Genomic DNA, 14,111 nt, shown 5'->3' on the forward strand with positions numbered 1-14,111 from the left:
ACAGTGGGGGGGGATCTGACAATGTCAGTAAAATTTGGGGTCAATACCAACTTGACTTTGGCAGTGTTGAAGAGGCATGTCCGTTCCTCCAACATTTTTTTGTTGGATCCAATCAGGTCAGAATTGATCTGACATAAAAGTAAGAGAGGGGAAGGCAGAGAAAAAGTGGGCAAGGCAGGAGGGCAGTGCGAGGGAGAGTTCCAACAGGCATGTCAGAACTAAGACTAATCCCGGAATGATAGGATGGAATTTGGTCAAATTCAGCCTGTCGGGGCTCCCTTCTAACATTGCAAAATTCATTCTAATAATCCTAATATAGAGACCTCATCACATGCAGTCCTGACACCCATGGTTTCGCATATCCACGATCAGGCAATGGAGACTCAACCTCTGTATGTGCAGGTACAAAAAGGGTTAAAATCCACATATGACCTCAAGGTCATTTCCGGTGACCATATTGCTCAAAGAAGCCATTTTGTGACTCTTACTTTGGAGAAAAAAAATTCCCTGTTAATTTTTCACAGAAAATCAGCAGAATTCAGAGTTTAAGGGGGCTTTGTGGGCAGCTGGAGAGCATAACACAGTACTTTATTTCACTTATTTCTGATTTTTATTGCATTTTTGCCCCTTTCCCCCACTCCAGGAACCTAACTGCCCCAAAACCCCAAAATTGCCATTGACTTAAGGTCTCATTATGCGCAGTTTTGTTAACCATGGAAACTGGTGGGAATACAACCCCCTGGATAATGGGGTCCACCTGCATTGTGTCTGACATGTCTATCAGAAATATCTGTTGGAAATATCCAACTGCCCAAGCCTAGAAGCTTCCCTGATCAACCACCTTGAGAATACCTTTGCTTGCCACAGGCAATTGGGCGAGTAACTATTTACAAGCCTACTCTAAATTCCTAACAGTGTGTTCTGTGCTTGTTCCATTAACTACTCAGTTATATTTTCCAGGATACTATATCGGCATATCAGTTGATTCAGTGGTCCCTGGGCATAGTCTAAAAGCACATGATACAGCCACCTTGCACCAGCTAAGCCAGTGGCAGTCAATGAGGGCAGGAGGGGAGGCGGCAGGAGGTACCTTTTAAAACTAAATTAGATAGTGCTTAGAGGCATTGCTGCCATACCTGCAAAGTGTGGAGAGCAGCAGCATGCTGCCTGGAAACCTGCATGGTGGTGGGTCAGCTCTGAAACTCACTTGGCCTCTGCACATGCGCGGAAGGCATTTGTATGGTCAGCAATACCATGCTGACCATGCAAATGGTTGTGCGCCCCACTGTTGTGCGGGTTGCTGGGCAGTGCGCCACTGCTCACTACACCTTGCAAGTGTGGCAGTAACACCGGTAAGCACTATCTAATTTATTTTTAAAGGTACCTCCCGCTGTCAGCCCCCCAGCAGCACCCTCACCAGCAACAACTGATAGGGCGCTTGTGTTTATTTCTCCTTACATTTAAATTATATCTCATTTTAATATCACAACGGTGCACTGACTCACAAGATTGTATCATATTACTTGTCTTCTACAGTGGCTTAGAGTGAATGTGTTCATTTATCCTGAGCAGCCCTGTCAACAGATCCCGCATTAAACAGGCAGGGAAGGGAAATCAAGTACATCTTAGAATCTAAGTATATTTACACCAGGTAGTAAAAAGAAGCATTTTCTGCTGAGGGCTAATGGACAGATTGTGGAGAATTCCTGAAGCATTTTCTGCCTTCAAAGCAGAAATCAAAGAGCCTGTGAATTCTCTTCTCATAGTCCCATTATGAACATAAATTTTCATCTTAAAATAATTAATTCTTGAAATGAATGGTGGAATGTTGCAGAAATGTCCCTAAATAGCTCCTAGATTACTGTCCTATTATACACACCAATTTAGGAATACACCCTATTGAAGTTAGAGGGACTTGCTTTCTGATATGCACGCATAGGATAGGGCTTCATGATATACACATGGAATCCAATCAAAAATACTCAGAAAGAAAGCTTATTCAGAAATCCATTTTGCTAATTTAATAGGGCTTGCTCTCAAGTAAGTATGCATAGATTGTAGTCTTATTTGGAAATCACTTCTGACTTAGTAAGCATGGCTGGGATTGGACTACAAACTGCTTTAAGTAAAAATGGGGGGAAAGCATGAAAAATGATATATTACAATATGTCATTATTCACATTTAAGCTTTTAAAGTATTATACACTGCAGATTAAAGTAGTGCATACAAATGCAGTATTATACACTACAGATGAGAATACTTTAGTAAGTATACAATCATTTACTACAGATATTTTTTCCTATATTTTCCCTATCTTGCACACACACCTCTCTCCGTCATTGAGATCTTGTTAATCACAACAAAAGAGTACATAAAAGAACATAACTGCTAACCTATGCCTTTTGGATGTAAGATGAGATTCAACTCCCACTGAAGTTAGCTGCTACTAAAGTTCACAATAGTTAGAGTGTGCACTGCTCTACACATCCAGCACAATTCAGGAAACTACTTAAGGACTTCTCTAGGAAAAGAAACAAAAAACAGAAAGTTTAGGGATTTCTTGGAGTTCCATAAGAACAGAGAAATGTGCCAGGGAAAGAGTTTGACAACTATTTTTAATCATCTTGTTGGATTGTCAGATGACATCAGTTCTAAGCATATACAGACTCAGAAGTAAGTTTCATTTATTTCAGCAGAACACCCTTCCAAGTAAGTGTAGGATCACAGCCCTAGAAACATCACCCCATGAAGCAAAATCTTTGCCAACATATTTTCAGTCATCTGAGCTGCATTTGGAGAAAGTGAGTTTCATCACATCTGAAACAATCCACAACACACTTTTTTCAGCACAGATTTCTTAAGAGGGGCTATAGAACAAAGCAGCTAGCCAAGAGGACAAGTTTCCAAATTGAATCAGGATTTGAAAAGAAAGAAAATAGAATCCAACCATAAACATCAAACGAGTCTTCGTTTTCATAAGTCCTTATTAAATGGCTTCATTTTGCACGCAGTAACATACTCATATTCCTGCATGTGCCCTGCAGCCAAAGGCTGGGGGAAAGAGAGTAAATTCGTGGCTAAAATAAATGCAAGAGGTGGGCTGAAGAATGAATTGACTTATCCACCTCACTTCTAAGTTGCAAATCAAACCAGCAGGGGGCAGAAAGACTGACTGATGTGACTGACACTCAAGTCCAAGAGGTGATCAGGAACCCAGAGGCTGAAAGGGAACTCTTAAGAGAGCACCTTTTGGTCTTCTACTACCAGGACTACCATTAGTTCCAGTTGTGAGATGAATCAACAGACACACAACAACAAGCACCAATGTTTCAAAAACTAAGAGCAGATTTCCCTCAGAGACAGTGTGTGCTTTGTATCCTTGGAAGGCCAGCACTTGAGGATGCAAACGCTGCAGGCTGGATGTAATAATAACAACAAAAATACCCTAATAATGGATTTCAATAGACAAGATAAGTTAACAAAGAATGAGGTCACAGAGTAGGTCCCTGGAGGAAGGAAACTCGATGTACAACCAAGCAGTGAATGCAAGGAGATCTCTGTAATATCATTCATAGACCAAATCCCGCAGGTTTTCGAGGCATGTCTCAATTCAAGCTGATATTATAGCAGTTGTTCCTAAACCTCTGTTGCAGGATCGTTCAGCTGCTATTCTGATTAAGCCATGGGTTTGTGCCCTGAGCCAGAGTTCAAGATGTGTCAAAGGTGCCCCCTCCCACCCTTTTCTCCACATCTGTGCTCCTTTCCCTCCTTTAAACTGCACATTTCCCTCCAGAGCCTCCTGAAAGCTCTCAGGAACTGCACCCTGCGAACATGTGCCCACAGACACCTAAGGGACCACTCACTCAACTTCACTCCTTCTGCCCATGGATGCCCCTAAGGGGAGAGGAGGAGAAAGAGAATTGACGTCCTCTCCTCTGGGCAATGCGTTCTTGTCATTGCCCTGGCACACAAGCTACATAGAGTCAATTGGGTTGTTAAAAATAAAAATAAAAAATCCAGAAAACCAGAGATGCAAAACAGGTAGGGTGATATCTTGAGCTGGTCAAGTTTTGTTGCCCTTGGAATGTGCAAACTTCAAGGTTACACAGAAGTCTTCTTATGTGTGGAAAAACCCAATAAAGACGATCTCTGTGCCATTCAAAAGTGTTGACAGTCATGCAGCAATAGATGTCAGTCCTGAACTTCACTGCCTTTCCTATTAGATTGTGCATTGTCCAAGAAGAGCCTACCTTTTCCCACACAACCAAAGCAGTAGTTCTCCCTTGCAGTGGAACATGTGGGATGTAAAAGACTACTGCTGCTGCAAGATCTCTCTGCTCATCTCCCAGTAAATACTACACACCTAAACTGTTTACATTCACACTTTAAAAAAAAAAGATTTAAAAAGCAAGGTATCTTTGAAGTCTACAGTCTCTTCCATCTCCTATTTAAGGTCTAATTCTCAAAGTGCCTCGCCACGTCTCTCTTTAATTTCACTTTTGCCAAGTTTTTGTGAACTTGATCAGCTTAATGACTTCGGCAAGTTCAAGCGACAGGGTGGAGGGGAAGAGATTTGTACTAGCAACCTTTTCTACGGGTTTAAAAGTTGGCTGGTCACACAAAGAAAAGCAGCTTTGTTCAGAAAGTCCACTCACTCCTTTCCCCAGCTTCAGTATCGTCCCAACAGCCCCTTCCCCAATCCGCCTCTCCACCCCCCACTTTTTCACGCTGTCTGTGGCATTTTGGAAGCGCCAAGATATGGGGGGGGCGCCTTATCGCCCGATCCTATGGATGTTTACTCGGAAGTAAGTCCCACTGAGTTCAAGTCAAATACATAGGATTGGATCAAGGATAATTTTGGAGGAAACACCTCTGAACCCAGAAGCACTCACTCCTCATTTCTCTCTCCAGGAGTTCAACTAGGTGTCATTCTTCCCCAGAGGAGCTCTTACCCCTGGAAGTCCAGGGCCTCCACAACCCCTTGGGGGGCCCCAAATCCTCCCTAGTCTGTCCCGGGGAGCTGCCCTGAGGAGCATGATGATGCTTAATTTGCAGGGGAGGGGCCCTCCAAAGGCCCTTAGGTCCAGGCTCCAAACTTACCTCGGTGCACCTCTGGTCTTCCCCTCTAATCCGTTTTTGTCCCAGTAAATATCTAGGGAAGTCTTAATTTGCGCTAGGGATTCGTTCCTGAACCTGTTCCCAGTGCCAGCGCTCAGCAATCATAAGACAGATTCCGCCTTTGAGCATGTGCAGAGTGTAACCGAAGGGGGGGGGCATGAAGTAGTCCCAAACCACCTGAAGCTAGGGGACAGATATATTATACGAGGGAGAGAGACTTTGGCGCCTCTGGCTTGAGAAAAGAAAATTGCCCTCTGAAACCCCTCCAATGGGGCAAAAGATTAGGGAGACTGGGGGGGGGGGCGGGAGGAGCAGCAGATGGCGACCCGCCGCCGGTCCTCCTTTCTTACCTCCTCGGACCTCTGCAACCTCGAGCAGGAGCGTCCCCGTGATGAGGAGCGCAGCGGGCAACGCGGAGTCCCAGAACCACCGTTTCGTTTTCCACCTGGTGGACCATCTCTGCCTCATCTCCATTGCTCGGGGCGCCCCCCACACCAAGCGCTGCGAGCCACCCACCCACCCCCGGGGTGCCGCCTTCCCCCCGCTGCTCTAGCTCGGCTCGCCCGCCGTCGCCTTCTGCAACTTATATTCCACGAGACGCCTGGTCTTCGTTAGGCACCCATCGGATCAAACGCCGCCAGTGAAGGTGCGGGGCCGGGTGGGGGGTTGGGGGCTGGCTCGGAGAGTGGTGGCTGTGGGTGTCTGCACAGCCCAGTTCCAAGCCCCTGCGATCCGACTGCGCCGGTGCCCTGCCTTCACACTGAAGAAGGGCTTCAATCCAAAGGCGGAGAGCGCAGCATCCCCCCTAAAGGCTGCATCCCGTGAAGAGGGCTGGCCGAGAGGCGCACGGGGAGAGAGCAGCCAGCGAGCGAGGGAGCGAGCGGCCACCCCTCCACCCCCGCCCTCCAGGAGCCCAAACTGACAAAGAGGCTGCCGGTCCGGAGCCAATGGCACGCCTCTTTCGTCCCCAAAGCCCGCCCACTGCTCTCCCCCCACCCCTTTGCCCAAGAAGACCCGAAGCCGCAGCAACAGCAGCAGCCGCGACAGAAGCCGCCCCTCCTCGGTGCTGAAGGAGCGCATTGTAGGCAACCAGAAAGAAGAAGGCGCAGCAGCCTTCCCGAGGCACTCTGGGAATATGTGGGAGCCTGCCGGGTGGTGACCCCTGAAGGGAAAAGTCGCTAAGTCCAGTGGTTACCACCGTTGAGCCCAGGCTTGCAAATATCACTCTCCATCGACATGAGTATAAATCACCAAATTCATCCATTCATATGCTATTTGAGTCAGTTGCAGTCAAAAGGGGCAAAGAACCTGCAACATGTTAGTTGTGCATATTGGAGTGTGCACGCTTTTTGTAACTTTTCCTGTTACCAGGCCCAGTATGGTCCAGAAAGTAATGGGAATGGCCTCAGGGTCCCGGGGTTCTAATTCTAGCTCAGCCACACACTCAGAAAGTGATCTTGGACATCTCAGCCTCAGTCATCCCTCAGAAATGGAAAGTATCTGGCTGAAGTCCTAAATAAGAGGCAAACCCCATTGAATTCAGTTGGATCTGCTTCCGAATGAGCACATTCTACACTGGGCTGCTGCTCTATTACCTAGGCTAGTTGCGGAGCTGAATAGCACAAGAACAGTAAAGCACTAGGCTAAGTGCAAAGGGCAACAGAAGACATTGATCCTATGCACACTTATTTGGGGGCATGTTCCACTGAACTCATTGGGTCAGACTTCTGAGTTAAGCCTAGTGAATGCACAGGATGGGGTTGCAGATGCTAAGCAGTCTTCTTAGCAGGGGCGGGTGTGTGGCTGGGTGAGTCAGTCATGTGACTTGCCTCTGGGGGGGGGCCCAAGGCAGTGGGCCCCCAGACAACTGTTTCCCCTTGCCCGATTATAGTTACGCCCCTGGTTCTTAGTAATATAAAGCTCTTCTTATCCTACAAAGCAATCTTCCCCCTCCAAGGTGTCCAATTTATGGTAGACTAGTCATTTAGCCCGTTACATTAACGGGCACTAGAAGAGTGCTGTTAGAAGAGCGCTAGAAGAGTTGCGCTAGAAGAGTTGGCCGCAGCTCCGGCCGGGCCCACCACCCAACGCCGCCCACGGCTCTGGCCAGGCCCACCACCGCCCGCGGCTCCGGCCGGGCCCGCTGCCCACCACCACCCGCGGCTCCGGCCGGGCCCGCCGCCCACTGCCACCCGCGGTGCCGGCCGGGCCCACCGCCGCCTCACCCGGCTTCCCCCGCCGCCTCCTCGCCTTGCCCGGCCAGGCCCACTGCCTCGGCTCCGCGGCCACCATGGCCGCCCACAGCCTGGCCCGCTGGTTCTCCTGGGTGTGCCGCCAGGACCAATCAGGCGCCCCCTGCATACACGGACGCCTTTACACATGCGCCACGCATGCGCAGAACACCTTCAAGAGACACGGACGCAGGTACCTTAGGGTTTTATTATATAGGATGATGAGAAAACAAAACTGAATGTTTATGATTTTGCTCTGACCATTTCATAAAAATGAATGCCAATCAGCTTCCAGTGCGATTCTCAGTTCTTATCACAGTTCAGTAAGGTATATACTTGCAGTTTAGATTTTAAAATAATGCTTATAATCTTCATCTATTCAGATTACTGTGCATCTTCCCCTGGAAAAATCCAACACAGCCAAGTACCTCATCTGTGCAAAAAACCCTCCCACCTGCTTTAGCTAGCTGCAGTCCAACATAGAGCTAGATGCCTTGAACTCATAGAAATAAATTGGATTAAGCATGCCTAACTGTGACTTGGATTGTGGTCCACTAACTCTTATTTCCAGAGATGACCTTACCATGAAGTAAAGTGGAGTTGTCATCTCAGATAGCAGATTTTGCCATCGTTAAGGGAGGCACAGTAAGAGACTGAAAGATCTGACCCATGGGAACCATCTACCAGGAAGTGGTGCTAGTTGTACTGAAAACCAGCCTAGACATGGTGGTAGGAGACACATCTGAGTCTATCCCATTACATACAAAGCAGATGCTGGTGTCTGACTTAAGAGCAAAGGGGTGATATCCCAAATAGCTTATGTCCAGTCAGAACAAACTACAGGGATGTAATAGGGGGAGGATTTAGTACTCCTCACCCATTTGCCCCTTTTGCTCCCAAAATTAGAGTCCCGGACCCTGCTTTATACATGACTGGGGCAAACCTGCATTTAAAGAGATAATTCTGCCTCTTTGAGCAAAAGCACATGTTCTTGTGCAGCTCTCATTAAAAGGGGGCATGCATAGGAGAACTTCCCAAATTTGTACGCCATGGGGAAATACCATTTGGATTCCCTATCCTAGGCACAAAATGTCTTGGGCTAGCCAAACTGTTCCACCATAAAATCAAGAGGACAAGTGAAGTGAGCCAAAGAACTATAACAGCCTGGATCCTTGGCATGGATCCCAGAGGTAATTTTCTTTCACATTTCATCCAAAGATGGAATCACATAATCAAAGTGATTTTCTCCCACCCTAAAGCAATTTTAAATTGCCTTGGGACCCAGTCCTGTGATTGATTCAAAAAAGCAAGGGGCAGGGGTGAGGGCAGTCAATGGCAAAACCTAATTTTTGGAGTGCACAACAAGGGAGATTATATCCTTTTAGGACCAATTTATGTTCAAAATGGCAGAAGACGTCTGAACACTGCTTATTCTGTGATCCATCTGTTACCTACCATGAGGTGAATGGAAAAGGCACTGCATAGTCAGGAAAAAATGATCCAGTCTGGTTATATGAATTCAGTCTAAGGAAAGGGTGATCACACCCATGCCTCTAAATGAATCAAAAACACAAGCATACACAAATGGATCCCTTCACAGATGTTAAGAAGGATGAAAGAAACATTTCTTCACATTCACCATAATCCTTTTAGGTTGCTGTTGGTTCAGACAGAGCATCAGTTAAGATCAGATTTATTTAGATAAATGTTATTTTAGAGGTTATAATTAAACCAGCTTTGCAAATACGTTCTGAAAACTTACTAGCCCACAGAAATGTTTACTGCTATCCGCACATTCCTATGTTAATCACTTTGGGCCTAAAAAGGTGGGGGGAACCAAACAAACAGAATGAACTTTCTTTCCTGGTCACCTAGAAGGGAGTCTCACTACAGGTGACCAGACAAGTGGGTATTTCAGAAGTTTGCCTCAAACTGTCCGTGTTCTTCTGTGGCTCAGTGTGTGAAATATCAACCATGAGTCAGAAAACTGGTGGTTCATGGTTGAATTCAGCATATGAATCCACTTGCTTTAGGCAAGGCCCCATCCCTGCTGCTCTGTGCAATATGGGAACAAGAGTACAAGATTATTGTAAGGATTACTGAGATAATGAGGCACTTCACACGAGTTCTGCTTTCCCCGCAGAACTCCCTCTGGCACTTCACACGATCAGTGTGAAGTGCCAGAGGGAGTTCTGCGGGGAAAGCAGGCTTAGCTTGCTCTCCACACAGACGATCAAGAGGCAGCTCTAGGTGGACGGATCGGCTGCTCACACAACTGCTGGCTCTGTCACGCAGCCAGTGGGGGCTGCTGAGAAGGGGGGCTGCGCGGCCGCTAGAAGTTCCAGGAGGCCCCTCATGAGTGCACGGGGCATCCTGGAGAGACCGCCAAGCCCGGGAGGCTGTGTACAGCCTCCCGGCCAGGGGTCTACTCATGTGTCACCACACGCCACGGCAACACACAAGCAAAAAGATGACGTTAACAGAGCACTCACTCAGTTAACCTCATTTAAGGGGAGGGGGAATTGGGCGGGCTAGCCACCTTGGGAGCACTGGGCTAGCCTGCGAGCACGGTGGTTCACACAATCCCTGGAAAGCGGGCTAAGCCCCCTTAGCCCGCTTTTTAGTGATTGTGAGAATAACATCGATGTCTATTAAACTCTCTGAAAATACAAGAATCTAATGTGAATACTATTATTTTAGAGAAGGGGTGCACAGCGCAAATGCCATGGTGGGCCAAACTACCCGTAACTTGGTATGCGGGGGCTAAGGTCAAGTTTCAGTGCATTAGTTATTACATTAAAATTAATTAACAATATTAATGGAAGTAATTATTTACTACTTATGGATACCCCCTGCCCATCAAGGATAGTGGCCTTACGGATATCTCACCCCTGCATCAAGTATAGTTAAAACTATAGGATAGTGGCCAGAAAACAGGCCCCGTCCCCTTGTCAGTGGGGCACCTGGATCACATGCAGCCCCAAACAAATGCCAAGTCCTCTGCTCTCCCCAAATAATTGTTGCTTTCAGTCATGGTATGCTTACGTAGTAAACCTGCTGGCTGGATACACTGTGGGATATATTTCCAAGTTAACATGCAAAGGATGGTATGGCAAGACAGTTTCCAGAGAGGATGGCCCCCCTTGGAGAAGAGGGAACGGACCAAAAGAGTGATCCTCTGCCTTTCTGGGATGTGCTCTGCTTGTGCCTGCCTGATGTTGCCACTGCAGCTGTCCCAGCTCATTTAATTCATCGCCACTGCCGCAGCAGCAGCAGTTGGCTCAGCTGCTTGTTGGCCCATCTCTGCTCCATGCATCTCATCTGGTCTCAAGGGGCCAATTGCACTGAGCTGCTGCTGCTTATCAGCAGGACAAGCCAAGGGCTCTTCATGGCTCCTGCTGCAGCATATTCCTACCTGGGGGCCAGCAAAAAAAGTCCCTGCGGGCCGGATCTGATCCCAAGGCTTTATGTTGTGCAGGCCTGTTTAAGAGGATCTGTTTGAGAGGATCTATTTCCTTGTCCACCATAGAAAGAACCAAGGGAGAAATCCAATAAGTTAAACCAGGAGGCCATTGTGGTTGGGGATAATGGGAATTGTAGTCCAAAAACATCTGGTGGAGTTGGAAACCCCTTTGTTAAACTATTAGACTTTACAGAGACCCACAAAACATATCTTTTCATAGATATGTATGTAATATATTGATTACTCTGGCCTGCTTTACACAATTGTTTAAATCTAGGTTTAATGTGGATAAGTATGATTGTGCGAACCTTCGCCAAGGTGGGAATCTCAAATTCATCATGGGCCATAAACCACCTTGTCATGTATTCACCCAACCACGCTAATGTTGGTAACCCACATTAAATCTTGATTCAAACAATTGTGTGAACCAAGCCTCTATTTGCTAAAGTTGCTGAGAATCTAAGCATGAAGTTGCTGGCAGGGACTGCTGTTTGTTCTTTTGGTGGTGAATGTATAGAGTTCTGGTTCTTTTTAAATGTATTCTACTTCTGTACGTAAATGTCTGCCACCAGGGAAAAATACCATAGACTTTCACCTTAGGCAATAAAATGTTTGTCTGGACTATTATTATGGTCTGATCTGAGGCTTTTGCAACTATGACCCCATGGCATTAATAATATGTGATATCTAAGTGGATCAGTGTGGATTTGGAAGGGACAGAGTGACTCATTGGCGTTCTATGTGTCTGGACCACTGTGTAGGACCATTGTGGTTTAAAAAACTGCTATACTAGTAATCTCAAACCTACTGACCATTGGAATCATTTCCTTTAAGGGAAAAGGGATAAATATATCTAGGCTACATTAAGACTTAATAGCCTATTTATGGATTTTACATTGTTTTATGGGTTTTACATTTTACTATTTATGGGTTTTACATCATTTTGAACAGTATTATTTTGGGATTGGGGGAAACAACAATCAAGGTATCAGAATCCTTCTCTCTCTAAAAAATAAATAAATCTGAGAGCCTGAGAGATAAAAATTATCAATTTTTTATCTGAGATGATTGAGAGCCTGGTCAGCTTACTCCCCATCATAGAGGGTTAACAGCTTTCAGACAGATGTAAGGTATTTGCAAGAATTCCCTGACTATGTCATATGTTTCAAGGAAGCAGGAAAGGAGCTAAAAAAACATATTCACTTCAGCAGCTGAATGCAAAGATGGGGGAGAGCTGTCTGCTAGCTAGAAGTCATTCTGTGACTTCTCTTCATTCAGGATACAGGTTGTGTGTTTGCAATCCATATTTTCCAGCATGAGGCCAAAGCAGTCAACAAGGAATAATCAACATGCAAAAACAATGCAAGAAATCACTATTAGACAAACAGAAGGCATTCAAAACTTGGGAAGAGTCTATATTCACTAAATGGCTGCAATCAGTGGGACTTACCCATGCATAACTACTGGCTGGATTCAGAGATGTACAGTGGACATTTTTCCAGATACATTTCCCATACTTAATATTTCTGTGAAAAAAATTCCATTTCTAAAACTTCTTGGCTTCTTGAAAACTTTTGTGATACAGAAAGGGGAAATTGAGATTACGGAGATTTTTTTCCTACTGTATAAATAAGTAAAAGAATATGACAAATCAAATCACAATATAGTTCAGGCATCAGGAAAATCTGTATAATAATATTTTTAGGAAACATTCAAATTGTATTCAAGTGAGGGGGAAATGTGCATGGGGAAATTTTCTGGAATCCCCCCCCCTATAAACCACCCCCCCCCACATTTCTGGCAGGATTGCAACCATTGTATGCATATAACCAAAATCTTAATAGCCTCATGTCACACAACCCACAAGATATTCAATTTCAGATAGAATTGTAAGCTGCTTGCTAAATCAGACATACAAAAGCCCATCAGTTGGTTTGCAAAAGCCCATTCCTTGGTTACTTCAGGGTGCCTGTTTTATCCATAAGTTTTAACAGCACGGCTAGGAGGAAGGTCCCACTGAAACAGAGACTGAGGATCAAGCTGCAAGAATCTCATCTGGTTTGACATTTGGAGAGCTGGTTTGGCATTCAAATCTCATCTCTAGTTCAAATCTCATCTCCAAAGATGATTCCAGAGTAGCAGGCACTTCTCCAGGATATTTCCCACTTCTCCATTTGCTTCCCCAGCTTTCAGCCACTGTTTATTTATTTATTTATTTATTTTACATATTTATATATCGCCCAAAACTTACATCTCTGGGTGGTTTACAACAAGATAAAACAATAAAACATTAGTTAAAAACAAAAACAAAAAAAATAACACACAACAATTTAAATTTTTTAAAAACAATATTCTAAAACAACATTAAAAACAATAAAAACAGTATCAGTTAAAAGCCTGGGTGAACAGATGCATCTTTAAAGACTTTTTAAAAATTGTCAGAGATGGAGAGGCTCTTATTTCACTAGGGAGAGCATTCCAAAGCCTCGGGGCAGCAATGGAGAAGGCCCGTCCCTGAGTAGCCACCATACGAGCTGGTGGCAAATGCAGACGGACCTCTCCTGGTTATCTCAATGGGCGGTGGGGTTCATAACGAAGAAGACGTTCTCTTAAATACCCAGGACCCAAGCTGTTCAGGGCTTTATAGGTTATAACACCTTGTATTTTGCCTGGAAACATATCGGCAGCCAGTATAACTCCTTCAATACAGGAGTATATCAAGGTGTTATGTAGCATTTCCCTCTTAAGCATAGTCCAGCCCTTTGCTCACTCCACCAAACTAAGTTGTTCCTGCTCACCTCTGCCATTAATGCATAAACACCAGAAGTAACTGTAAATTAAAATATGGTTGCTAGTGCGCATAGCTAAAGAGAAAAACATCCTAAAAACTTGATGTCATCATGGTCTATGAGCCAGTGACTAAAATGGATTATGTGCTCATTGGGGGAATGTTCATTGCGTTATACCAGTACAGTAAGCTTATGGATGAATGAGGGTGAAATGTTTTTGCATTTCTCTGTAAAGTTTTGTTGGTATTCCATGCTATTCACTTTGAACACTGTCTTAAACCCCAATTAAATGCAATGTGACCACTGCAGCATGCAGCCAACAGAGGGAGAATGCTTCTGGCAGTGGCCAGGAGGGTTTTCTATCAATTTCAGCTGATATGCCAGCTACATCCATTTCTGGAGATAAATGACCTTAAAACAGTGGTGCATATGCTGCTAACATCCAGACTTGACTACTGCAATGTGCTCTACATTGGGCTGCCTTTGTGCATAGTCTGGAAACTGCAGTT

At 45.3% G+C, this 14,111-nt stretch overlaps 1 protein-coding gene across 3 annotated transcripts in view; it reads right to left on the reverse strand.

The window, feature by feature from the left end:
• Positions 1-5,590, reverse strand: part of COL11A1 (collagen type XI alpha 1 chain) — a 382,842-nt gene extending 377,252 nt beyond the window's left edge. For all 3 annotated transcript variants that reach the window (XR_008306906.1, XM_053249173.1, XM_053249172.1), the window contains exon 1: positions 5,470-5,590. Coding sequence is in view for 2 of the 3 variants with exons in the window: in XM_053249173.1 (XP_053105148.1) it covers positions 5,470-5,587 (118 nt within the window). In the remaining variant the exon portion in view is untranslated. The remainder of the gene's footprint in view (positions 1-5,469) is intronic.
• Between the last annotated feature and the right edge of the window lie 8,521 nt (positions 5,591-14,111).

The sequence above is a fragment of the Hemicordylus capensis genome, chromosome 4 (genome assembly GCF_027244095.1).
Source record: "Hemicordylus capensis ecotype Gifberg chromosome 4, rHemCap1.1.pri, whole genome shotgun sequence".
NCBI classification, from domain to species: Eukaryota; Metazoa; Chordata; class Lepidosauria; order Squamata; family Cordylidae; genus Hemicordylus; species Hemicordylus capensis.